At 46.6% G+C, this 27,201-nt stretch overlaps 1 protein-coding gene across 1 annotated transcript in view; it reads left to right on the top strand.

The window, feature by feature from the left end:
* niban1a (niban apoptosis regulator 1a) overlaps positions 1 to 26,674 on the top strand; it is a 38,742-nt gene extending 12,068 nt beyond the window's left edge. The window contains exons 2-14 of the mRNA XM_083648270.1: positions 9,950 to 10,080; positions 10,319 to 10,447; positions 10,614 to 10,731; positions 13,260 to 13,424; positions 14,812 to 14,927; positions 18,162 to 18,266; positions 18,660 to 18,822; positions 22,016 to 22,203; positions 22,331 to 22,477; positions 22,913 to 23,023; positions 23,599 to 23,706; positions 23,998 to 24,109; positions 24,234 to 26,674. Coding sequence (XP_083504396.1) covers positions 9,950 to 10,080; positions 10,319 to 10,447; positions 10,614 to 10,731; positions 13,260 to 13,424; positions 14,812 to 14,927; positions 18,162 to 18,266; positions 18,660 to 18,822; positions 22,016 to 22,203; positions 22,331 to 22,477; positions 22,913 to 23,023; positions 23,599 to 23,706; positions 23,998 to 24,109; positions 24,234 to 26,257 — 3,617 coding nt within the window. The 3' untranslated portion in view covers positions 26,258 to 26,674. The remainder of the gene's footprint in view (positions 1 to 9,949; positions 10,081 to 10,318; positions 10,448 to 10,613; positions 10,732 to 13,259; positions 13,425 to 14,811; positions 14,928 to 18,161; positions 18,267 to 18,659; positions 18,823 to 22,015; positions 22,204 to 22,330; positions 22,478 to 22,912; positions 23,024 to 23,598; positions 23,707 to 23,997; positions 24,110 to 24,233) is intronic.
* Positions 26,675 to 27,201: the final 527 nt, after the last annotated feature.

Raw genomic sequence — 27,201 nt, 5'->3', positions numbered from 1 at the left:
GACATGTTAACATAAACATACACACACACACACCCATAGAGGGACCCCACCACAACAATTCACCTTATGTACTGTAGCCACGCCCATTTGACCCGGTTGTGTGGTCGTGTGACGACTTCCGGCTAAATAAAAATAAAAATAAAATGGCTGGCCGCTCCAATATCATCTAACTCTGAATTAACTAATAATTTAGCCAATTGTATGTAACATACCAAATAAAAGCAAACGGCAATGTCTAAGAATGCAATGCCATGTAACTGGCTCGTTAAGTCTCGCATTCCAGGGAATTACGTTAACGTCTGCGGGTCTTATAGACAAATGGCTCAAGCGCTCGGAGGAGAGAAAACTATCTGAAGCTTTCTTTGTTGGAGTCCAGGTATGTTTTACAAGAAAGTGCTCGTCATTGTCGACGATAACGTTATCTGACCTGGCTAACAGTGGATACTCCGCTTGCTTGCTGTGTACCGAGCTCAAAGTAGTAGGCTGCGTTCTTTGTTTTACCCCCTGCACTGTCCGCTACAAAAACAACTCTCTTCTTCATGACGTTCTTTCATATTTGGCGCCGTGACCGCCGGAAGTGTTAACACGACCCGGAAGAATTTGGCCCACCCCCGCTTCTGAACATGAGGTGAATATGTTAGTGTAACTCGAAACCACAACTTAGGGAGTGGCGGGTCTCTGTAATGCATAATAGTGTTTGAGTTTGTGTATTTAATTTGAGCTTGATTTTGTTCTGTGCGAATGGGTTCATGTATGTTCATACCTTTGTCTGTGTTTTGTGTATATAATGTGCCATACATGTGTTTGCATGCACTACATGTCCTAGGCATGTGGCTCGACGTCTGCCTATGTGACATTTATGGGTGTAGTATCAATGGTGGGGCAAGGAGGTGGACGAGCAGGTCTCTCCAGTGAAACAGGGCCCGGCTGCACCACCTCCACAGACAAGACACACAATGCTCACTCATACCGCAGACACTGATACCAAATGCTCACATACCAAAATACTCTCTTTCAGCAGAGAGATGGCATTAAATCAAGTAGCTCGAGGAGGAGTAGCGCTGGTTTATAGATTTTAGATCATGATGAATGTAGTCAGGTCTGTGTGCCTACTCTGCAAACTTTATACAACTGGGCCTCGGGTTAGATAGAATTAGTAATCACAATGACAGCATTAATACCACATAATCTAACATCTGCTCCATGGTGAACCATATAACGAGCGCAAACCTTTAATAGCGCATTCAAGACAGAACCTCCGGCCCGGACAGATTTGCGTTCACACGTGTGTGTGTGTGTGTGTGTGTGTGTGTGTGTGTGTGTGTGGGGGGGGGGGGGGGGTCAAGCGGTTGCTAGAGCAACCCATGTTACCTACTAGCTACCTAACAATGCTAACCGAACATGCTGAATGCTGAATTTCACACAGAGCGAAACACAAATGACACAAACACATATTAAATGTTAACATTACATAATTAAGACATCAAACTGTGTGTTCAAACGTTAACAAACTTTGTAATATGTGTTTATAATAATTCTGTGATTAGCATTAATGATACAAGTCTCCATTTTGATGTGGCTTTGTGGCGTCGATGATACCCGAATTTCCGAGCTGTAATTCCGGCCTGAACGACCGTTCAATTCACTTTTTACAGGTCGGAACCCAATTGAAGTAGAGCCCTCCCACTTCAACTGGAGAATTCTGCAGCGGTATTTTACTGCGAAACTCCACAAGTGTTTTGCCTAGCCTACTAAAAAACTCGAGTAGATGAGTAGATGATAACTGAATTTTCATTTCTGGGTGAACTTATCCTTTAAATTCCATGGTACTGTGTGGTCTAGGTGAAGGTGATCTTTCATGGCCTTGCACCTCCTCCACTAAGGACTTTCATTATAGACAAAACCCCAAAGTAACAGCTTCACAAGATCCAGCAGAAGAGGCTCCTTTAGCCAATAAGCCTTTCAGAGCTGGAACAAACATCCATTAGACTTTAGAGTATGTCACAACAGCACACAGGCTTCAATCCTGGCTCCAAAACAATCTGACTTGTAAACATACCTACAGTGGTCTTTTCATATCTGCCTGCTTTGTAATTACCTATTTTTCAATGTTTGCATATTTTACCTGTCCATTTTGATATGCATGTTCATGCAGTGCAGTATCATCTTGTTGTTTGCACGCACCTTAGTGTCACTTGAATGTTAACATTTGCTTTAGTGTGCATGTTATCTTTACATGATGGTGGCTGGGCAGCACGAGGCACTGATGCAATCTTGCTGATTTTCACGATAGTTTTCGCTGTCTCTGCATTATTTATTTGATTCTGTCTACAATCTGTCTACATTGTTTTGCACGATAGATATTCTCTTTTTGTTTTCTAATTGATAGTTTTGATGCATGTTCAACATGCCCAGGGCAGGGAGGACAGCCGTCGGAAACTAGGCAGTTGGCTAACCTTGGCATATTTGCAGTAATGCTGATCAATATGCATTGCGTGTGTGCGTGCGTGCGTGTGTGTGTGTGTGTGTGAAAAGGTGGGGAGAGGAGGCCTCAAATCCAACACACACCTGCCACCATCCTGTCACACTGCGTTTGCACTTCCTGTCACACGGCGTTTGCATAGCCATTTGACTTTGAAAGGGAAAGTGCTAAACAAAACTGGCTGGCCATCACTTTGCATAAAGAGCGCCCTGTAATCAGGGCGAGCTTTTCCCAAAGCAGCATTTTCCCATCATCTGGGAGTGCTGTGAACTAACATGAACTCAAGAGTTGGAGGCGAAGCATTGTAATGGTTCCCCCACCCAGCATCTTTCCTCAATGTGTAATGCAGATGCTATGCAGTAGAAGTGGTTTGGATGGCTCTACTGTCTGTAACACAAAACTCATGTCTCTCACAAAGCGGGCTGTTAATTTTCCATAGCAAAATTCTTGACGTCGAAAATAATGAAAAGTAAAAGTTGTTGAGTCAGAGGTTGGGCTTACTTGATGAGAGCAAGAGATGCAACAAGCAACAATGGCGCATGGATATATTTCTTCCAAGAGAAAGAGATTGATATTTGATACAGTGGTGTATTTGGTGCTATGACATACTAGGGCTGTCAAAATTGCCCCAAAAATCATATTTGAATATTCCCTCTAAACCAAACCTATTCGTTCGAATATATTCAAATACTAAAAATATATATATACCGTATATATATTTTTTTTTTTGCGTGCGTGTGTGTGTGTGTGGCAAGGCAAACCAATACAACCAGAGAGCTTATATAACTACTTGGTCTATTTATTTGAACATGAACATTTTTTTAATTTCAACATAAACATTGTTTTTCCCCCCATATGTATTCAGTCAGTACTAATACAGTACTGTAGTAGCATACACTTTTGTAATGTTTTTAAATAACCAGGCAAATGATGTATGTTTTTATGTTACCTCTTGACCAGGTTTTTTACCTGGTTAAAAATAAAAATAAAAAATTGAATATACATTTTTATATTTGAATATTCTTTTAATGTTTATATTCAAATATATATTTGAATATAGAATATTATTTGACAGCCCTACAACATACAGAGAGCTGACATAGTAGATAAGTCAGTGCTGACACAGAGACATGGTACAGTGAGTTGTGGTAAAGAGATTACTATGTTTAAAAAAAAAAACGATTTCAGACGGACAAGCCCGTCTTTTATTGTCACACGATACACACATCAACACATGCACGGAGGGCCACAAACACACACATGCTGACGGTGGCCGGTGAAATTTGTCCTCTGCATTTAACCCATCCTGGCTTTGTCCTTTCCTCCGGGGGGCAGGCCAGGAGCAGTGGTCGCTTTCTCGTACAGCGCCCGGGGACCGACTTCGGATGTTGTCGTCACTGGTCGGATGACGATGACGATCTGATCTTCTGCATGTTTTTAGTGGGGGGGGTTATATACGGAGGAGCCCCCCTGGGGGAGCACGGGGAGAACATGCAAACTCCACACAGACAGAAAGGCCCTTACGACGAGATACCCCACCTGGGCAGTAGGCACTGAAGATATGGGGGAAACACAACCACAGCGCCCGCAGTGTCCCAGGCGAGAATCGAACTCAGGACCTTCTGACTGCGAGGCGACAGCTCTACCACTGAGCCACCGTGCCCCCGTATGTGATGAACATTCAGAGAGTGACATTGCTGACCAGGGAGGACAGCAGTAACAGTTCATGATAGATTAGGATTTCTTTGTTGAGGTCATGTGAGTTTGGACTGTAATTCCCGGAAGACACCGGGCCGAGGGCAAAGAACTAGCGGCCATGAAGCCGACTGTTGCCTCACCTGTGTCGCGGCCAAAAAGTTGCACTTGAACACACAGTAAAGACTACAGCCAATGGTCTGGAGGACTACAGTAGCACGTACGTTGTGCGCCTGCGTGAGACCTACAGTTGTAGTATGGATATACAAACCAGATGGATGAACCAAAGCAGTGTTTGCCTACCATTTCGACACCGCCCTCATTCACCACTTAAACGGTTTCGTAATATATACAGTAGCTACTTATAATCAATAATATGTCGGATACAAAGTTGCAAATGGTGATGGCGTTGTCAGGCCTTGCCTGGTCTTTTGCTTGTGGAGGAAGAAAGGAAGAGGCAGAAGTGGAAAGAAATCAGAAGAAACGGCACTAAATGGGTGATATCGTATAGCAAGAGGCTCCAGGGGCTTTCCGAAGGCTACATCGTTGTGAAAATATGTCTTTATTGCAATCATCATCCGATGAGATATAATCTGGGAATCCTTTGGTTAAAAAAAGTATATATATTTTTTCAACCTCTGGGGGCAATTTCAAGAGCTGACGTACCTGACGGATCTTCATGCAAATCGAAAAGATGAGATAAAGTTGACAAATGAGAATAAGAATGTTTGTGCGTGCCCCCTCTTCTGCACGGCTTTGCTTAACCAGCTGACCAGTCAGTCAGAGTGATTTCTCCAACCGACCGGCCCGACGCCGATTCAACATGTAGAATCGTCCGAAAAAAGCCACAGGACGAGGTCGAATAGTGCCAACGGTGCGGGAAACACTGCAAACACTAGGGGGCGACAGATACTCGCCGGCTGCCCAGACACTGCCGACGGCCGGACATGATGGGCCCGGCGTGTCTGGGGCTATAAGATGAACTCTGTGCTGAGGCTACCCTCATCATGATGCTCCAGACTCAGAGTGAGTCAGAGCGTGGGTCACATTCAACCCTGACTCTCAACAACATGAGCAGGCTGGAGGGATGACATCATTCAGAACCTCATTCATTGGCTGTTGCGTAAGGAGGCTCCACGCCAGCGCTCTGTTGAAGCGTTGGGTGTTGCCTTATTGGAAAGGCCTTTGGGGATGTGGGATGGTTTACGTCCAGATGAAGGAATCATTTGAGATGTTCTTTTGTTTCCCAGTGGATGCAGGCTCACATAGAGAGAGTTACCCAGTGGATGTATTCTCACATAGAGAGAGTTACCCAGTGGATGTATTCTCACATAGAGAGAGTTACCCAGTGGATGTATTCTCACATAGAGAGAGTTACCCAGTGGATGTATTCTCACATAGAGAGAGGGAGAGAGAGAGTTACCCAGTGGATAGTCTCGCTGGCCAGCCTCCTCTCTCCCTTCCGTCCGAGGAGTCTGGCGCCGCAGGTCTCCATAGTGGGATTGCGATGGGCGGCGCTCTGCGGCAGTGCCCTTGGAAAATAGTTTCAAACAATCCAACTTGCCGTTTTCAGCGTGTAGCAACAAGCTAGCGTGTAGGTTTCTGCCGTTAGCTCGCTAGCTAGTTAGCGTTGTTGTTTCCACTGCGGCGGCAGGGCACTATTTACAGCGACACACAGGGAGGAGGGAGCGGAAGCCGCTCTGATTGACATGGTCGGAGCCAATGACAGAGTTTGTAATAAGCCGGGAGCGGACATCCGGCTGCCACCGAAACAGTCGCTCCAATGGGAGAGCAGAGTAGAGCAGGGGAGGGTTTATCCCAGTTATGGAGACCTGCGGCGCCAGACTCCTCGGACGGAAGGGAGAGGAGGCTGGCCAGCGAGACTACCCAGTGGATGTATGCTCACATAGAGAGAGGGAGAGATGGAGGGAAAAAACACACCTTGAATGACATATGGGATACCAGTGGAGTGTTGCAGGCAGGAGATGCACTTCGCCCACAACAGGATGGGCAGCAGGATATCCTGTGTGTGTGTGTGTGTGTGTGTGTGTGTGCTGTATGCATGTGGCTTGTATGTGTGGACGTGTCAGCGTGGAATGCGTCTGGTGTTTTGATTAGCTGATCAGCAGGGAAGTGGCCTTGTCGGGGCCGGCGGGGAGAGGAGACGGAAGACTTTAACACACTGTAGTAGCATTGTTAAGCTGCCCAGGCCTGAGGAAAAAACAAGGAGATGCCCCAGGGAGCAAAGAGCCCAACTCGCCTTCTCCACTGCAGCTGTTGATGAAGAAGCTGCTGCTAACCCATCTCCCCCTGCTGTTAACCCCTCTGCCCCTCCTCTCCCCCCATGTGTGAAAAACCAGACTTTTCCCTCTCTCTCCAGCCTGTCTGCCTTTCGTTCCATCTCTATGTCAAAATCAAAGTCAAATCTAATTTATTGGCCTAGTGACTGTTAGGATACAATGTTGCCAAAGCAGTATGGAGTCTATACAGTCTATACAGTGTGTCGTGTCATATGTCAGCTCTGCAGGTAGAGCACAGACTGCTGTGTGAAGTCAGCTCACCGGCAGGGCTCCGTGCCGGTTCTGGTTCCCGAACCCAAATTTGAACTGGCCGGCGCGTTCAGACCGAAACAATTATTGGTTCGGAACCTGAAAAGTTGGTTCTCAGCGGAACCAAAAAATTGTTGGTTTTTCCTTGGGAAACGTGACATCGTCAGTGGGCGTGTCTTATTCTAGGCTGTGAAAATGAGCAGGAAGGAGAAGAAGGCAGTGACAACATGGAGAAAAATAATTTGCAGTGGTCTCCTGAGGAAACCAAATGTTTAGTGGCGTTGGCATCTACCGAATCTCAAGAAAAGCTAGAAAGCAGTACAAGAAAGAGCAAGTCATATGCCGAACTTGCGGAAGAGATGGCCAAGGCTGGGTTCACTCGAACGCCAGACCAAATAATTAATAAACTTAAAAAACTGAGGAAGGACTACTGAATAATGTCCTCCCACTTTGGTTCCGCTTAAACTGGTGTGAACATGGGCTGGTTCGCCAGAAAGCACCAAGGTTATGAGACTCCAGAACGGAGCCGGAGCCAGAACCAGAACCATGTCTGTCTGAAAGCACTATCAGTGAGTCAGCTCTGCAGGTAGAACACAGACGGCTGTGTGAGTCTGCTCTGCAGGTAGAACACAGACTGCTGTGTGAGTCAGCTCTGTAGGTAGAACACAGACTGCTGTGTGAGTCTGCTCTGCAGGTAGAGCACAGACTGCTGTGTGAGTCTGCTCTGCAGGTAGAGCACAGACTGCTGTGTGAGTCTGCTCTGCAGGTAGAACACAGACTGCTGTGTGAGTCTGCTCTGCAGGTAGAACACAGACTGCTGTGTGAGTCTGCTCTGCAGGTAGAACACAGACTGCTGTGTGAGTCTGCTCTGCAGGTAGAGCACAGACTGCTGTGTGAGTCTGCTCTGCAGGTACGTAGAGCACAGACTGCTGTGTGAGTCTGCTCTGCAGGTAGAGCACAGACTGCTGTGTGAGTCTGCTCTGCAGGTAGAACACAGACGGCTGTGTGAGTCTGCAGGTAGAACACAGACTGCTGTGTGAGTCTGCTCTGCAGGTAGAGCACAGACTGCTGTGTGAGTCTGCTCTGCAGGTAGAACACAGACTGCTGTGTGAGTCTGCTCTGCAGGTAGAACACAGACGGCTGTGTGAGTCTGCTCTGCAGGTAGAACACAGACTGCTGTGTGAGTCTGCTCTGCAGGTAGAACACAGACTGCTGTGTGAGTCAGCTCTGCAGGTAGAACACAGACTGCTGTGTGAGTCTGCTCTGCAGGTAGAGCACAGACTGCTGTGTGAGTCTGCTCTGCAGGTAGAACACAGACTGCTGTGTGAGTCTGCTCTGCAGGTAGAGCACAGACTGCTGTGTGAGTCTGCTCTGCAGGTAGAACACAGACTGCTGTGTGAGTCTGCTCTGCAGGTAGAACACAGACTGCTGTGTGAGTCTGCTCTGCAGGTAGAACACAGACTGCTGTGTGAGTCTGCTCTGCAGGTAGAACACAGACTGCTGTGTGAGTCTGCTCTGCAGGTAGAGCACAGACTGCTGTGTGAGTCTGCTCTGCAGGTAGAACACACACTGCTGTGTGAGTCTGCTCTGCAGGTAGAGCACAGACTGCTGTGTGAGTCTAACCCGATGCTGCCAGATGGATGTAGGTGTATGTGAATGTATGTGAATTTGTGAACTCAATAGCGCCCCATCTGGCGGAGTCAGGTTAGTGTGAAGTCAGCTGTGCAGGTAGAGCACAGACTGCTGTGTGATGATTGAGCTGTGCAGGTAGCGCACAGGAAGTTGTTAAGCAGTGTTTCCATAGTGATTTGGACCTGCGTGCGTGCGTGGCACCCTGCCATCCCTGCTATCTCTGCTGCCATTGCCCACTGAGATAATGATGGAGCCATCACCCCCAGCAATAACACTCATTATACAGTGGATGTGGAGGAGGGGGGCACGCTCAGGCATGGTTATCCATTTAGCTGCACTGTGTCATTGAGAATGACCTCATGATAGGTTGTGGATATTGAGTCATTTAAGCCTGGAAAATACCCACTTATGAAGTCTTTTTGTTGTTGGTCTTGTTGTGGTTTGAGTGCTCTCATGTTGAGAGAGACAGAAGACAGAGGGCACGAGAGCAAAATGTTAATTTCTCCATATGAGGATCCAGCTTCAGTCTCTTCTTGTCTTGTGTGCCGCTGCCTCGCTCCTGGGACTGCGTTCGCTTTGTTTTTTCCTACGAAACTGTAGCCCGGGCGAAAGGAATCTGGCCTGCTTAAAGTAGGAACCGAGTGAAATCGGAGACTGTTTTTCTCCGGCATAATCATCCCCACTGACTAGACTGCCAGCAATCTTCTTAGGTTGACAGTCCACAGAGAGGCTGCGTTGGAGCTGAGAGGAAGGAGAGCACAAGGAAAAGGCGCAGAAAACCCGAGAAAGGGGATCTCCTTGATGCTATAGCGGGGGGCGAGCGGCCTTGGTGGAGAGAGGCGACGCACAGTAGAGACACACACGCTCGGATGGATGGGGCGCTGCCTTGTGCGCGGTCTGGCAATTACTCACGCAAACCAGAGAGAGACGCTAACGAGCGGTAACGACTGCCCGATGTAGCCTGGGTGACCTAATTACAGTATAATGCCGGGGATCACCTTGGGGACAGTGTGATATCATCTGCTGTCGGTTAGCCAGGTTGGAAAGACAGACAGGACTTTGGCGCGTCCACGGCTCAGGACACAGGGAAAGCTAATATGGGAGCAAAAAGGAGATGGAAAGTAAGTGTAAAGAGATGAGCTCAGGGTTTGTTTTCACTCAAGAGGGGACGGCCGGCGGGGGACGTCTGAGGTCTTTGGCAGAAGTGACGAATGCGTGGGGACAACCACAAAAAAAATCAATTGCAATTCCTTTTGCGGTTTGTTTCAATGCGGTGTTTTTCAGCCAAAGCAGTTTTTTTTGGTCAGACATGAATGATGAAATGTCACCGTAGATACCAACGCGTCGATTCTATTTGAAGGATGGTGTCGTTGTTAATGTTCTGTTATTCCAGCTTCTCCATAATAAAAGTTATTCTAATGCTCAATACTCATCCTTCTCTGTCTCTTTCTCTCTCTGTCTCTGTGTGTGTGTGTGTGTGTGTGTGTGTGTGTGTGTGTGTGTGTGTGTGTGTGTGTGTGTGTGTGTGTGTGTGTGTGTCTCTCTCTCTCTCTCTCTCTCTCGTGTGTGTGTGTGTGTGTGTGTTCTGCAGGCCAAGCTGAGGCTGAGCTGAAGGAGTTTAGTCCATACTACAGAAAGCAGTTCTCTGTAGCCCACTTCTCCCAGGTGGAGGATGACCTGGAGCAGCACAAGGAGAAGATCACACAGCTGCTCAAGCAGAGGGTACGTGTGTGTGTGTGTGTGTGTGTGTGTGTGTGTGTGTGTGTGTGTGCGTCCACATTTTGCATGATACATGTCAGCATTTGTAAAAAATAATGTCCTTCACTCAATGTTTTGAGTTTTTTTCTAAATGTAAATTATTCCACCAGAGAACGAGAAGGTGCCCGACGAAAGAATTCAGTGCACCAAGACCGTGTCACCTTTCTGCGTATTTCTTTGTTCATTGTTCCTGTTCCACCAGGAGGCTCCCGAGGAGGGGGCGGTGCTGTATGAGGAGGGCGTGCTGTACTTTGATGACACCAGGAAGTGGAGAGAGAGGTACGTGGTGGTGAGAGCCAACTACTGCCTGGAGTGCCACGACAGCTTGGAGGTGAGCCTGAGCCCCCCCAAACCGCCACCAACAGTCAGAAAGCATGAAACCACCACACATAGGTTGAGATGTTGAGATGCTAACCAGGCAAAGCGCTCATGTAGCCACTACAATAAATAACCTCAACACCGTTCTTCTTCTCTGCCTTTGTCTTCTCTCCATTCAGACTTTTGTTAAGGGGGTTCCTGCACGCCAGAAGCTGCTGCCTACAGGGGGCACTGCTCTGACCACAGAAGAGAAGTACATGGCGATGGTAGACAAGTGCTTTCCTGATGACACCAACAGTAAGTGTTTTTAGGACTTAAGGTATATGCTTATGTCGCAGGCTGGAGCAGGCAGGAGCTGTGAAAAACACATGCATAGTTTGAGCACAGGTCACACAGACATAGTTTGATCACTATCTCTCTATCTCTCTCTCACACACACACACACACACACACCATCCTTCCCTGTAATAGAGTGATTCGCTCGGTTGCTTAATGTAGGAAATCCCACATCAGTTACCATGGTAACATAGTCCTGCTCCAGCACCTGTTCAAACCTGCCCGCAGGTACAGACAATACTATGTTAGGCATTGTCATTCCTACAGTGTGTGTTGTGTTGTTGTGTGTCTGTCTGTATAGGGACTTGGCTCCCGAGTCCCTTGTTCCACCATCGTGAGCACAGCCCCCAGTCCTCCATGTTCCCCAAACTCCCACCTAAGCTGCTTTTAGCCAGAGCCGTGTAGAAGAGTCGCGACATCTCCATTCACTCCAATGGACCAGTTTTTTTACTCTCAAGAGTTCCAGGAAGTAAGGTCCTGCATTAAGCAGCACTGTCGAGTTGCAGCAAAATGGACAGTTTGTGTTGTACTTTGATTTTTTTTTTTTTTTTTTAATCAAATTGTACATTATCAGCTTTATTTTTGCATTCAAAAGTAGCGCGAGACCCCTTCCTGGCTGTTCATTGGCTAATGAGTCACGCATTTTGGTCCTCCGCTGACGCCACTCTCTCTCTAAATTGCTCTGCCTTTACTAGCTAGTAGCTTTGTAAAGGACCCATGAGTGGGAGTCTGCTGCAGAGATCCCCACACTGGGAAGAGCTCTCTCTCCTGCTTCTCTTTCTCACATGAATAGATCAGGCTCACACACACACATGAAGGCAGTTTGTTTGAGCTCATCCCAGATGAAATCTTCACAGAGATGACACTGCACCCCAGCTTGAAATAGACACTTCACAGCAGATGCCCAGGACAGAAGCTTGGGGTTCTCAGTCTGTGTACAATCAATGCCCTGTGTGTACACAGGGTTATGGAATAATAACACAGTACATGTGTAACAGGGTCACAGCGATTTGATTACATAATTATTTTTGAACAAAGTGATTAATACCTAGTGATAAAAGTGATGGATACTGCTTGGAATAAAAGTGGGCTAGCTTGGGCTTTGACAGAGGGAAGCCACAGAAGTCATACTGAAAGCTGTAGTTCCTCGAATGGCCACTTGAGGCTGGCTCCAAAGGAAGTCGTTCCCTGTTCACCCCCATGTTAAAATGGCCCGAGTTTACAACAGGATTAAGCATGTTTACAGCCTGGTTCAAAACATGGTTTTGGGCTATACAGCTAATTTCACATTTGTAAAGCTTATTTCTGCGCAAGGACCTAAGATGACAACGACCACAATATGTTTCAAAGTCCAAAAACCAGTGGGTGACTTCACACTGACTTTGTCCATATTTTTTTAGACGGTCTATCATGGTAGTTGGTGATAATTAGGATATTCAGTTTAGAAAACTTTGTAAATTCAAATGAATTATTTTTGTAGAATAAAACCCATCCACCGTTTTTCTTTTCTTTTTACAATTCTAACTGCATATTTTAAGGATTTTGGAGGCGGAAGAACTGAAAGTAATCACATTACATTTCTGAGCATGATGATTGACAAATCGCTTATTGCCACAAATGATATTTTTGTCAATAACCATATCTCTCTGTAATACTCCAATATAGCGAAGTGTGTGTATCGGCTACAGTCAAGTGTTGTCGCTGTCAGGTGAACCTCATATCTCCAAAATGTCATTTTTTCAGAAACTAATAAAACATACTTGATGACAGTGCATTGTTTATCCAATGAGATTTGAAGGGGTTTCATGAGCCCAAGAAGTCAGATAAGTCAGAGTTCAGAGGTTTTCGCACAAGAGAGGGGATATGCTTGTAAATTGAATTACACCTGCATCTAATAAATGTTGCACTCTTGCACAGACAGTTTGGAGTCTAAGCTAGTATTGTGACATGATATAGACCAAATCACCGTGACGTCACCATGTAAACAACATTACTTCCGCGTACCACTTGGGGAAGGCGGCAGGTTTAAATGTGCGTGTTGTCAAATAAATGCTGTCAAACCCTCTCGTTGTTTTCGGCCGACTACTTTCAATTTAAATGTTCCTTTCTTCTGTGTTTGTTTTATGTAGTGTTAGCTAGCTAATAACGTTTGTTTACAACTGTCAAACTCGCAGTTTTTTTGCAGACTCGTTAAAGACAGAGCTACTGTGCCACGTTAATTTAATTTAGCTTCAAGTCTACTCTGGTCTGGTCTGGTCCAACAGGTAAATTAGCTAGTCTGGTCTCCACTAACTTTAGTGAAAGTGTTGTTATGAATGATATTAAACAACAACACAACACGAACGAACCATTTTTGTCTTCTTTGTCTGTTTTTGTCTTCAACACGTCAGTTTAGCCGTTCACCGCCATTATAATGTGTGGACCCAGGGGTAACCGGAAGTAAATGTAAACATCCCCGCTGATTTGGTCTATTGTCCTTTGTGTTGCAGATGTGAAGGAGGAGTTTGCCCCTCCTCTGTCCGGGATGCCAGGTCAGTTCCCGGTGTACCTGCGCCTGCCGTACCGCAGGGACTCCTACTTCTGCTTCCGCCAGGAGGCCAAGCAGGCGGGCTTCCTCTCCATCCTGTCGGACTGCATACGGCACCAGAACCAAGGTACCACTTCTGTACAAGTACAGCACATCCAAATCTGGCTTCACCATCCTCCTACAGCATCACACGTGACCAGAACCAAGGGGGAGGTCTGATACTTCTGAATGACAGATACCACTTAAGAAAAATACAGCTAATGAGCAATCTGCTTGTTCTTGTTCAAAAAAGTGTCTGGGTAGTGCAGTGGTAGAGTAGGGTAGTGCAGTGGTAGAGTAGTGCGGCGGACCGACCACCACCAACCCAAAGCGTCGGTATTTGACGACCTGGGAGTGAGAACCGTGTTGACTCAATCTCTCTCCAAAATCACATATAGCTCCTTTAAAACAGGCAAATTAATTATTTTGTTCTTTGTTATGCCTCCGCCGGCGATAGCCAGGCTTCGAGGCATTATGGTTTCCAGGTTGTTTTGCTTTAAGGGGATGTGAAAACCTGACCATTCAAATATCTCAAAACTGCTGTGAATGCCGATTGAGCTATGGTTGTAATTTCGGACAAAGGAATTATGATCCATTTCAAACAAAAACAGCAGGCAGGAGACATTGGTTCAATAACTTCACTATTAAATTCATATTGGTCAATGAAGACTTTTAATCACAGGTGAAGAGTGATGTTTTCATTTTTCTGTTCTCTGTTGTATGTATTGTGTTGTTATGTTATCCTTAGTTATGCTGTCGTTTGTTGTATGTATTGTGACTTTATGTGCTCAAACACGCCTGTGAAGCCAAAGACACATGTCCACATTGTGGACAATAAAGTAGAATTGAATGTTCTCCAGTGCACCTGTCACCTGTCACCAAGGATAAGCAGGTGTGCAAAGCTGCACTATTTCAAATTCATGGACAACCTGTGAGCCGAGGATGAACAGTGCAGTGACAACAAAACATCTTCTTTCAAGCTTTTCCTTTTGTTTACATTTGTATTTTCTTGCAAAACTGGGGTAAAAATCCTAACTTGTCTATGGGCAAAATGCAGTCTGTATTTGATTTAATTTATTTCCTGACCATGAATCTTGCTCTCCAAGAATCGACTACCCAACATAGACTCGTAATTCTGAGGGCTCACGAGAACGGGGCTTTAACCGCTCGCAACGGTTACCACGGCAACAGACCCACCACACCAGCGCCGAGGAATACAGATGGACCTTTAAATCACGCCGATGTGCCGCCGGGTTCTCTTGACAGGCCCGTCGCAGCACCCGTCGCAGACGACATCAATTCACCAGATCCATGTCAACGCGTCACGTTCACCACTAAATCAAAGTGAAATAGTGTTGAGACGTCTGCCCTTCACTTAAATTGAGAACACAGACACACCCGTTCATTTAGACATGTACCTCTTAATTGACTCACTTCTTCTTCTTCTGTTTTAATATCTCTGCCTTCCTGTTAAGACTTTCTGAAGAAGACGACGCGTGAAGTGCAAGCCTTCCTCAAAGCCATCCAGCTCTACAGGCAGGAGAAGGGCAGATACGAGGCCTGGGACATGCTGATAGGCAGTGATGTCAGGGTATGTGGGCGTGTCTCTCTTGGTGTCCCTCCTCCCCCCCCCCCCCCCCCCCTCGCTTCTGCATTTCATCCCAGCTTCTATTTCCAGCTGTGTGTCTGTGTTTTCGCCTGCATCGCTCTCCTCTGAGCAGCTCATGTAACTGTATGGTGTCTGGGAAACAGATAAAGCCTGATTGTGGAGGCAGCTAGAAATCCTGAAACAGATGTTCAGCTGTCAGGCCAAAAACATGTCATCCAATTGCAGAGTGGAGCCCAGAGGAGTCTGTTGCGTTAGTGCTATTTAGGCGTGTATGTGTTGCCTAGTCTAGACTTGTTTATTTACATAAGCCTTTATCACAGTTAAGTCTCGAAGGGCTTAACCTGCCAAACATAAACATGTCATATATATATATATATGTACTGCATATATATACACACATCACATATATCCTATACTAAGCCATATTACTACTTCTACATCATTTAATTTGCATGATAATTTTTTTGGTTTTTATCGTTTTTTCCCCCCTGAATCCATTCCCCCTGCGGGAAGAGTTGTAGACTAGCGCATGCTTCCTCCGATACATGTGCAGTCGCCAGCTGCTTGTTTTCACCTGACAGCGAGGAGTATCACCCCGGCAGGAGGTAGCGCGCGGGAGGATCACGATATTCCCCCCAGTTCCCCTCCCCCGAACAGGTGCCCCAAGGAGGCGCTATGTGCAGCGACCAGGACGCCCTTAATCCGGCTTCCCACCCGCAGACACGGTCAATTGTGCCCGTATTATTATGGATGCATGACCAAGCCGGAGGTAACACGGCCCGGGGGCTCGAACCCGCGACCCTCGTGTACTACCCGGACGCTCTAATTTGCATGATTGCGTGAAGGATGTATAGACATCAAAGACCTGCTTGTTTGTTCCATTTCACATTGTATGTTGCATCATCTCTGCCAGAGCAGAGGTAGACTACAACAACTGTGTTGAAAAGACATGGGAGGAGTCTCCTCTCTCCCTCTTTCTCTTCCTCTCTGATCTGTCATTGTGTTTAGTGCTCGCCCGCCCCCTTTCTCTCTGTTCCCTTTGAAGGAGAGTAGGAAAATTGAAAATAAAATATTAAAATGAATAGATAAAGGAGAGCAGGAATCCTGCTCCTTCATAGTGTGAATGGGTATTGCAGGGGTTCCTTCATAGTGTGAATGGGTATTGCAGGGGTTCCTTCATAGTGTGAATGGGTATAGGCTACATGCACAACTTTTTTACTTCCTGAAATTAGTACAGCTTCTTTATATCCTGTCCTACACTATTGGATGAACTGATTAATCAGGTGTGCCTGATCATTGTTGTGACTGCAGCACACCTGACATTAATCAGTTCATCCAATAGTGATGACAGGAAATAAAGAAGCTGTACTAATTTCAGGAAGTAGTGGAGTTGTGCAAGTAGCCCATTGCAGGGGTTCCCGCGACCCACTTTGAAATCTGAAAATCCTCTGGGGCCCCACCCAACCCTTAATCACAACTCTGATTCACACACGAGAGTAAGATGAAGTCGTTTCCTATCCATTTTTTATTTCATTAACACAGCATGTGAACTTGGGGCATAAGGGAAATTTATAATCTATCCACATACAAAAATTGAGGCAAAATACCGAAAGCCAGATTGCCAACATTTTCTTACTCATCAGAAATATGTGGATGCATAACACATTTGTTGAGAGACAAAATGTGATGATGAGCAACAACAACAACAGAAGAAATCAATCCACAAGCTATTAATGCTAGGCTGTGAAAAATGCTACCTTATCTGTAAAGGAGAGACTAGTGGGTGCCCATTGAACCAGTTTTCATTCAGATAAATTGAGCTGAGAGGTCAAGAGACCCCTTTGAAATAGTTTTCCCTCTCCAAAATTTAACCTACGTTTGGAGCGTTATTTAGCCTCTTTCCTGACAACTTAGCATTATGCTTGGCACCAATGGATGCCTTCGCTCTTCTAGTTTCTTCTGATAACAGCATCTCCACTGTAGCTTTAAAAATGACCCTGCTGCAGCCATTTGATTGCCCGTGAAAATCGAGTGTTGGCAGACCTCTCGCGGCCCACCTGCAGTACCTCCACGGCCCACTAGTGGGCCGCAGCCCACACTTTGGGAATCACTAGTCTGTTGTGTTGCTGTGTGATCACACACACTTTGCTCTGAATGATCTGGGATGAAGGGAAATTCACTACAAGAAGCCACTGCTGATTCTGACAGCGGGCTGCCATTATCACTCCTACATCTACACATCTCTTCACGCTCACACACACACACACACACACACACACACACACACACACACACACACACACACATACATACACACACACACACACATACGACTGAAGTAATTTTGTTTCCATAATTATAGACTTAAACCCTTCCATTTGACCTAAAACAGTCTGGATAATATGATTTTAAATGGACTCATTTCATCTCCCCCCCCCCTGCACATTCAGTACATACTGTATATACATATTGTACAGTACATGTAGTGTTTTCTGGTGTGCTCTGTGCTTTTAATGCATGTACATTGGCACATATAGTATCTGACACACACCCACACATGTCAGCACTACAAACTGAATGGAATGAATGTAATGTTGTTAGTAGAAACAAAGCCGACAGGAGTTTCTCTGTGTGTTTAGTAGAGAGGCAAAGTGACCGCCTACTTCCTGCTTCAGCACTGTACCAGAGATTTTCATCCGCCATTTATTTTCCCATACACATTTCGTCAAATGCGTATAAAATAGTTTTACTGGTTCAAACCAAACGGTACAGATATATTTAGAAACAGGAGAGATCGCATAACATTTCACTGGGACCAAAACGTAAACAAATGCGGGTTTAAAGAAAATATTTTTTCAATGTTGTTTTTTTTAGTTTTGGTCCGAGTGAAATGTTCTATGGTCTCTCCCGATTATAGCGTCAGCTGAACCGTTTGGTTCGACGAATTACAACTATTTTATAAGCATTTGACTAAATGTCTATGGGAAAATAAATGGCGGATGAAAATCTCTGGTACAGTGCTGAAGCAGGAAGTGACGTTCCACTTTGCCTCTCTATAATCACAGTAACCAATCGAAAAACAACTGAGGCTACTGCTTTACTTCCTGAGACTTTTCTAATATTTACTCAAATACAAATGTCATCGCTGTGTGTGTGTGCGTGTGTGAATGTCCTAATGTGTATATTGTGTATGTGTACGTGTGTGTGTGTGTTTAGGTGATGGGTAACCTGGTGATGGAGCAGCTGCTGCCGTCCCTACAGAAGGACATGCTGCCTCGCCTGAAGGCCAAGAAGACGGAGAAGAAGAGAGTGTGGTTCGCTGTGAGTCACACTGTTGCTTTCTTGTCTGAGGGGACTGACCCAGAATCACACCATTCAGACGTCTATATTACCTAAGACAGGAGGTCCTAGATTAGAGAACCTTACTGCAGACAGTGCCCCCTAGGTCTTGAGGGAGGTATTACAACAACTCTAAATTCTCACCACACCCGATTAACATCTAAAATCCCAGATCCATGATGTAGGCCTATCGCTTCAATATACAACGGCACTAGAGCTTAATGTAGGCATCAATCTGGAAGTCTTCCCCAGGGTTGTAGTGGAGGAGAGTAAATGCAAGTGAATGCAGTTCTTCACTGAATTTGAGGCTTGTGGTGAGTTGATTTTTTTTTTAAATAATGTCAACCGCATTCTCAATGGATTCAATTCCATCAGACGGTGGAGGCGGCCTACGTCCTGGTCCAGGAGCATCTGCTGGAGGGGCTTTCAGCCATGAAGGAGGAGTGTCGCATCTCGGCCCGCCAGCAGGAAGTACTGATCCACTCCGACATGGACCAGATCGTCAGCGCTAGAAGATCGCTGGAGGACAAGCTCCGAGGTAACGTGCTATGAGCATTATTTGGAGTCGGTGTTGTTGCAGAGGATATTATTTTTATGGAAAATGTCTGTTCAGGCCAGCTCAGGCTCGCTCACTACCGTCACACACAGGATGGAGCTACATTCCATGTTGATGAAGGGAATGGAAGTGCCTTTAGGTTGTTGGTGCTGATGGAGAGAGCAGAGGGCTTTCAGATAGAAAGATTCAAGGTGAATGTCTCATACTGTGTGTGTGTGTGTGTGTGTGTGTGTGTGTGTGTGTGTGTGTGTGTGTGTGTGTGTGTGTGTGTGTGTGTGTGTGTGTGTGTGTGTAGCAGAACAAATGAATAGCGATTTGAAAGGAATGTCCACACAGAAATAAGCATTGGTGATTGCAAAGGAAGGGAACACAGAGAAACATGAGTAATTCACTATATCCTATATATGAGATGTGTGCTGATTTGATCCTATATGAGATGTGCTGATTTGATCTTATATGAGATGTGCTGATTTGATCCTATATGAGATGTGCTGATTTGATCCTATTCACATGTTTCCTGATGAGACCGTGGGCACTTCCATAACACCTCCCTCCCTGCTTCCAGCTGCCGGTTGCCTGTTTCCGCCCAGGACCGTTCATAGCGAAAGAGACTGAAAATAATCATAATAATTGTTGTGACTTTGTACCTACCTATGTCTTGTAATGATGCCCCCCAGCACAATAATTTCACACGTGCATAATTGTACAACGGAGTGACGATATCTTGAATCTTGAAAGAGAGAGACCGCTAAAGCTATGTCCAAATAATGTTACCAAATAATAAGAGTTCCGGTTTGGACGTTTAGCCTTCAAAATAAAAGCGGCCGCTATGCAACCACATACTATTTTTAGCCATTTTGGCTAAAATAAGCCCGTGCAGTACGAGTGAATTGACATTCACCTCGTTTTTGTAAAAATATCGCCGCTATGCAACCACACAACGTTACTATTTTTAGCCATTTCGGATAAAATAAGCCAAACGTTCCCACTCTTTGACAGCGGCGCGCACCTCCTTGCTAGTGAATTTTTTTTAAACAGGAAGTCGACAACCGGCAACCGCTGAGAATCATGGGAAACGTAGGTCCAGGAATAAGGTGAATAGAGACACTGCGGAGCGCATCATCATTCAGAAACCCCGCCCAAAACGGGGGAAAACAGAAACCCCCCTCCAATCCTGGCGTTCTCCTATGTCGCGTGCATGGTCGCGTGTTGCACACAAAGATCGTAGATACGGAAGATGAACACTCCAACTTACTTCCTTGACAGCTAGATCCACATTTTTCTTCTCGCCAATTCTCAATGGCTTCCTTGTTTTGCTCGGGAGTACAAAAAAACTTTAACTGGCGATTTTGTACATGTGTTGTCTGCGCAGCCCCACCACACAACAGCTTTTAGCTATGTTTAATTCAAGGAAAATGACGCTGATGTATGGGAGTGAACGGAGCGATTTCCCCCGTGATGGGCGTGGCCTATTCCATGCAGTGTCTCTATATATGAGATGTGTGCTGATCTGATCCTATATATGAGATGTGTGCTGATTTTATGGATGCTTTGAAATGTTTGTTGGGGTTTTTCACACCCAAATGAGCTTTGAGTCGTTGTGCGTTCAAGGTGCGTCTCCTATGATGGTTAGTGCAGCAGCTGCACCACTATAAGCGTCTCTTGATAACATCAGACATTTGAGTCTTGTTTACTGTTTCCACACAATGGCAGTGAGAGAGATTTCAGCACTTTCTTCCAGAGAACTCTGTGTGTGTGTGTGTGTGTGTGTGTGTGTGTGTGTGTGTGTGTGTGTGTGTGTGTGTGTGTGTGTGTGTGTGTCCTAGCAGCCCGGAGCAGCTGCAGGGTGTGGCTGGTAGGGTGCGTAGCTTTGTATTGTGTGATTGTGACAGGTCCCCAATTTGTCCCTTTTGTGTTGTCCATTGTTGACACAGATACCTGGCTCACCATGACAAGAAGCATCTTTATATCATATTTATTCACAAGTGCATCACATTTTTCCCATGACATTTCAGCCAAGTTGGCCGACCTGAACGGCTAAGGCTGGCTTTACACGGTGAAACTTGCACGCAACTTTAGTTGCATGAAACTTAGGTGAAACCAAGTTGCAAATGAATTGCATGGTATAAATCCTTCTGCAACTCACTTGAAACTTCTGTGAAACTCAGCCGCAACAGTTGCAAAGCGCTCAACTTTGTGGAACTTAACACGTTATTGTCTCGAGAGCATTGTTAGTGCGAGCGCTGAAAAACACTCCAGCTTAATATCAACCACTTAACTGCCCTTTAAAAAGCATTCGGTATGATTTATTATATTTAGTCTTGTTTTCGGCCCAGAGTTTTAGTGCCCCTCACATAAAGTTTGACACATAACAGCATGTTTTATGAATCGGACGCATTGAAGCCGTCTCCAATTTCAGCAAATCACAGTTGAAGTCATTTCATTGTTAACGTCCAACATGTCTTGTTTTATTGTTAACGGGCAGAGTTTTACTCAGCTGCTCGGTGCATTATTTTCAGATCGCTTGTTTTTTCCACCAGCGTCCTGCTTAAATCACATTTTCCCCTTCCTGCACAGATCTTTCCTGCATTATAGAAACATGAAAAATGGATTGACCCTGTTTAGGCAACAAAATAAATCACTATGTCAAGATGTGGAAATTCATTCCAACTTGACTCGACCAAGTCACAACCGAGGACAAAAAACATCCATTTTCTCAATGTATTTTTATAACTTTGGTCGATGAAATAGTAGAACTTTCATAGCGATGTTGCAACGATCGGTGGATTTGCCATTGCAAATCCTATTGCGTTTCATTGTACTTGTCTAAGTCTAGGATCATTGCAAGCATTCTAAATGTAATTAAAATTGTAAATGTATCGACTGGAAATCCCTCATCAGCACAACTCTTGTAGCAACTTAAGTGTGTCAAAGTAGCAACTTAAGTGTGTCAAAGTAGCAACTTAAGTGTGTCAAAGTAGCAACTTAAGTGTGTCAAAGTGAGCAGAAAGGTAATTTAAAGGGAATGTATCCAAATGACCTAACCGCATGTAAATCGATCCTAAACCTCCGGGTAGGTTCCCCTGCAATTCTGGCAGTGAGTGCGTCCAGCGTTACAGTGGTGAGTGTGGATTGTCTGTCTCTAACAGAAGCCTCTTTGCACTCCTTCCTGCAGCCAGGGTGTGCGGGCCGGGGGAGAAGCTGTGCTGTGAGAGCATCCAGCCGTACCTGGCCTCTGTCCTGGACGAGCTGATGGAGCCCGTCAGCTCTGGCTTCCAGGAGGGACGGCAGCTGAGCGAGGCCATGATGGCCCAACTGTGTCAGGACTACCAGGGGGGCCTGGCCAACGAGGACCTGAAGAAGGCATGTTGATGACGTTGCTTTTTTGAGCACACTCACCTGCGTCTCCTTTTTACGTCGTTTTTTTTCAGTGGCCATCCTCTCTTAACTCTCTCTCTCTCTCTCTGTCTGTCTGTCTCTCCACCTGTAGGCCTTGGCCGACATGGCAAAGCCCAACCTGTTGAGCTGCTACCAGAAGATCGGTTCCCTGCAGGAGAAGCTGCATCATCTGCAAGAGCGATTTGGCTTCTCTAACATCACTGGTCTGATTCACAGTGCCCAGATAGACCTGCAGCAGGTAGATCTACTCTCCATCTGTCGGTTTCTCATCTTCTCTCTCTCTGTCTCTCTCTCTCTCTCTCACACACACACACACACACACACACACACACACACACACACACACAGGCAGCACTTCCATCCACATCCTCTGTCAGCCCTTGTCTGACAGCTGAGTCCTTGCGTCTCTGTTGATCGTAGCCACAGACTGTGTGGGCTGTGTAAGTGTCTGACTCAATCATTTTATTAGCCAATATTTACCATACACTCGTGATCGTGCTGCATTTTCTATCATTTTATAGCCAGCATTTTGGTGTTGCAACAGTAAAGAACTCACAGGTGAGATGTTATCTCATCGATGGATTTTGCAGCTGACTTTTCTTTCTTTCTTTCCTTGTGGGGAACTTGGACATTCAACTGCTTTCTGATCGTATCTTCTCTCCGTTTGCTCCAGCTGATGGAGAATGCATCTTATACGTTTGAGCAACTGCTGCACAAGGCGATCCAGGACAACCCAGATAATGCAGGCTCTGCCATAGAGAAGGCCAAACACAGGGTGCTCAAGGTAAGACCTGCCTCAATAACACAACAAGAAGATATGCCGATACTAAAGAGCATGGATATAATTCACCTATTTCACACCCAAATCAGCCATTTTGTGTCTAAAAGGCAGGACGTAAAACAAAGAAGCAAAGAAGATCCAGTTTGCTGTTCCTCCGCTGCAGGGACAACTGGTCCGGTCCCAGCACTCTAATTCATGTCTCGCTTGCGGCCGTGTTACTTACTGCATTTTAGACACAAAATGGCTGATTTGGGTGGCATGTGATATGTGGCGTATAAAAAGCTCAGTGAAACGTCACAGAAATGAAGTGCTATGATGGAAGGGATCATTCTGCCATCCTCCTGTTTTAAATATTTTCTACTGTGTTGCCTGGTTTTCATTCTGCATTTGTATACGTATTTGCCTCTGTTCAGACAGTTGGATCTGGGCAAGATAGATCAACTGCACTGTTAAAATGCAATTTAGCAATATACCGTGATGCCATAATACAGGATATATTAAAAAGAACTCCAGAGGGATTGATCATAAACATACAGACATAATAGTGATGACTCCTCCCTCCTCTGGGTTTCCCACAGCAATATGATTATGACAGCAGCACGGTGAGGAAGAGGATCTTCCACGAGGCTCTAGTGGCGATCACTCTGCCTCACATCAAGAAGAACCTGGCCCCCACCTGCAAACCTGTGAGTCACTGACCTCAAAATATGGACAGAGCTATCAAATTGATTTTGGTCTCCCGTTTGAAGTTGATTCGTTGGCCGTCACCATCTTGATTTTTCGTCAGCACACACAGACACACACACACACACACACACACACACACACACACACACACACACACACACACACACACACACACACACACACACACACACACACACACACACACACACACACACACACACACACACACACACACACACACACACACACCAGAGCTTAAGTTGTATGTCTGTCCTTGTCTCTCTGTACAGGAGCTCCAGGGTCTCGAGCAGTTGATCGATGCCGACCACTCCAACTTTGTCCACGTTGACAACGTTTACGAGGGCATTCTCCTGCAGATGCTGGACAAGGAGATCACCAAAGGTACAATAATCTCAACGATGTCGATAACACTAACGAAGACGACATTTGTGGCACATTTACAGGCCCCAAAGAGTTGTTTCATGGGGGAGGGACTAACCATTTCTCCCTTTCCCCCGTCCTGCAGTGGTGAAGGAGGCGGCCAGCCTGAAGAAGCACAACCTGTTGACGGACAGCAGGGACCTGGTGAGCCAGTCCAGCCGCTCCAGCCTCTCCTCCCCCCCCGGCAGCCCGGCCCGGGCGCTGGCTTCCCCCGCGCAGCTCTCTCCGGAGCACCATCCCCCCTCTCCTCTGGCGCTGAACGGACTGGGCCGCACCCTGCGGGAGGAGAAAGAGCAGGAGGCCATGCAGCCGGGCAGAGCCGAGACCGAGGCGACACCTGCGGAGAAGGTCGGAGTGTTGGAGACGACTCCTAGTGTTGCCGTCATGCAGCAGGCAGAGGTGCCACCACTCGCAGCAGAAACCAGTGTCTCCCAATCTGTAGTGGTTGAAGAGGCAGAGGTGCCACCACTCGCAGTAGAAACCAGTGTCTCCCAATCTGTGGTGGTTGAAGAGGCAGAGGTTCCACCACTCGCAGTAGAAACCAGTGTCTCCCAATCTGTGGTGGTTGAAGAGGCAGAGGTGCCACCACTCGCAACAGAAACCAGTGTCTCCCAATCTGTGGTGGTTGAAGAGGCAGAGGTGCCAGCTCCGGTAGGAGATGCTAATGTCTCCCCCACTGTAGTAGCGGAAAAGGACCGCTCCACGGCACTTGAGACAGCAGCTGTAGCAGCAGTCATAACCACTCCAACGGAGGCAGAGGAAGTAGAGATAGCAGTGGCCCCAGAGACTGTTAATGAAGAGGAAGCGCTTGCCGTCGAAGCGGAGAAAGTGGAGACACCTGCTGAGGCCGAGACACAGAGCACAGATAGCACAGATAGCCCACACCCAGTAGAAATAGCTTCGTCAGAAAACCCCGCCGCTGTAGAAAGCGTGGAGGTAAAGACAGACACACAAGAAGCAGCAGCAGCAGCAGCACAGAATGAAGCGCCCCTCCAAAGCCCTGATCCCACCCCAGAGCCGGCAACTGCCCCAGAGCCAACACCTGCCCCAGACCCATCACCTGCCCCAGAGCCAACACCTGCCCCAGACCCATCACCTGCCCCAGATTCAACACCTGCCCCAGAGCCATCACCTGCCCCAGATTCAACACCTGCCCCAGACCCATCACCTGCCCCAGATTCAACACCTGCCCCAGATTCAACACCTGCCCCAGATTCAACACCTGCCCCAGACCCATCACCTGCCCCAGATTCAACACCTGCCCCAGACCCATCACCTGCCCCAGATTCAACACCTGCCCCAGAGCCAACACCTGCCCCAGAGCCAACACCTGCCCCAGACCCATCACCTGCCCCAGATTCAACACCTGCCCCAGACCCATCACCTGCCCCAGAGCCAACACCTGCCCCAGAGCCAACACCTGCCCCAGAGCCAACACCTGCCCCAGAGCCAACACCTGCCCCAGACCCATCACTAACAGTAGCCACCACTGAAGACACTGAGGATGTGACAGTGTCCGAGAGCTCTGAAATCAAGTTGGAGGCACCCTCTAGTGGCGGGGAACCTGAAGTCGCACCCACCAACTGCAGGCTAATCCTACCGGGAGAAGATGAAGAAGAACAAGTTTCAAGAGCCTCGTCTCTACACGTGTTGCGGGGAAGCGAGTCGCCCCCCTCAGAACCGGGGTCCTTGGAGGTGTTGCCGAGCAGTGAAGACGATGAAGCTCCCTCCACGACCTCTGAGACGGTGGAGGGAGACTTCCCCATGAGCGAATCGCCCGTGAGCTCAGACGAGCCCCCTGACGAAGCGTCGGACAAACCCCCCGGCGGAGAGCCTTCACCTCCAGAGCAGACGGGCGCGGTCGGCGGTGACGTCAGCGTCAGCGGGGACACGGAGGAGGCGGGCGCTAGCGTGAGGGTAGAGCCTTCAGAGGAGACGTCCGATGCCCCGACCGTGCCGTCCACCGAGCCCGCCGAAGAGACTTCTCCCTCCAGCCCCGAAGCCCAGGCCCTGGGCTCCATCAGGGAGATCCGCGACCTGGTGGTGGAAGTGATCGAGGTGGAGGAGCTGGTGCAGCGCTACCCCAGCGGACTTCAAGTGGACGAATGAAGCGTCATGGCCGCCATCACAATGCGAATGACAGCGGCTTCAGACAGTGACACGTGGGCAACTTTGGGAGGCAACGGAGATGAGTAATATGCCGTTCAGCAGGGCTGGGGATTAGTAAGTGGGACAAAAGAACTAAAAAATGTTAGAGTTGATGGTTGGTAAAACGTGGTCATTTCTGACCAAATTGACCATCTGCGTTGCCTCAAAATGTTGCCCGTGTATCATGAACATGCTGTAAGAAAAGCTACAAGGATGCCTTTCTCAGCAGAAACTGAACAGCAAAGAGCAATCAGGAAAGAATTCTGGCTCCTGAGAAATATTGAACTGTTACAAAAGCTTCCGTGAACTCAAATACATATAGTATGCATGAAATTAAGGTAAATAATTTATAAAAAAAAAAAAAAACATTTATACAAATCAGTATACGGAGCCTGTAACTTGTGCATCAAAATGTTGGTTTCCGCTAAGCAAGATAATCTAAGATCTCTGTTAGTCTGTTTTATTCGCTGACTTTGAATTGTCCCAACACGAAAATAATTGTAGCACCTGCAAGTCTATTACATCGCAGTGAATTCTCTGGATTTAAATTTCATTCTAGCACTCTGCAGTCTCTACCAAGTAAATAAATGATGATCAATCTATTTTAAACGATGACTAGTTGGGAACACACCCTCACTCGTGTCACAGATTCTAACATTTGTAATGACTTTTGTAATCATATGCGTTTTAGATGGTTTTGAAATCACGATACCAGATATATTAATATATTAAGCCATGTGAGTTGTTATACTGGATCAATATCACTGCCAAATACATAGACAATAGGTTTAGTTTCACCAGATGATCGCTTCCTCCTTGATGTGTTTTTTGACCAACTGAAGTTATAGTGAATGGTTATAATTATCACAGGAAACCCAACAAGTAGCACATCAAGTGCCTTTACA

This window comes from Poromitra crassiceps, assembly GCF_964638095.1.
Source record: "Poromitra crassiceps genome assembly, chromosome: 12".
Taxonomy (NCBI): Eukaryota; Metazoa; Chordata; class Actinopteri; order Beryciformes; family Melamphaidae; genus Poromitra; species Poromitra crassiceps.
Note: the sequence above shows the minus strand (reverse complement) of the source record. Positions and strands in the feature narration are given on the sequence as shown.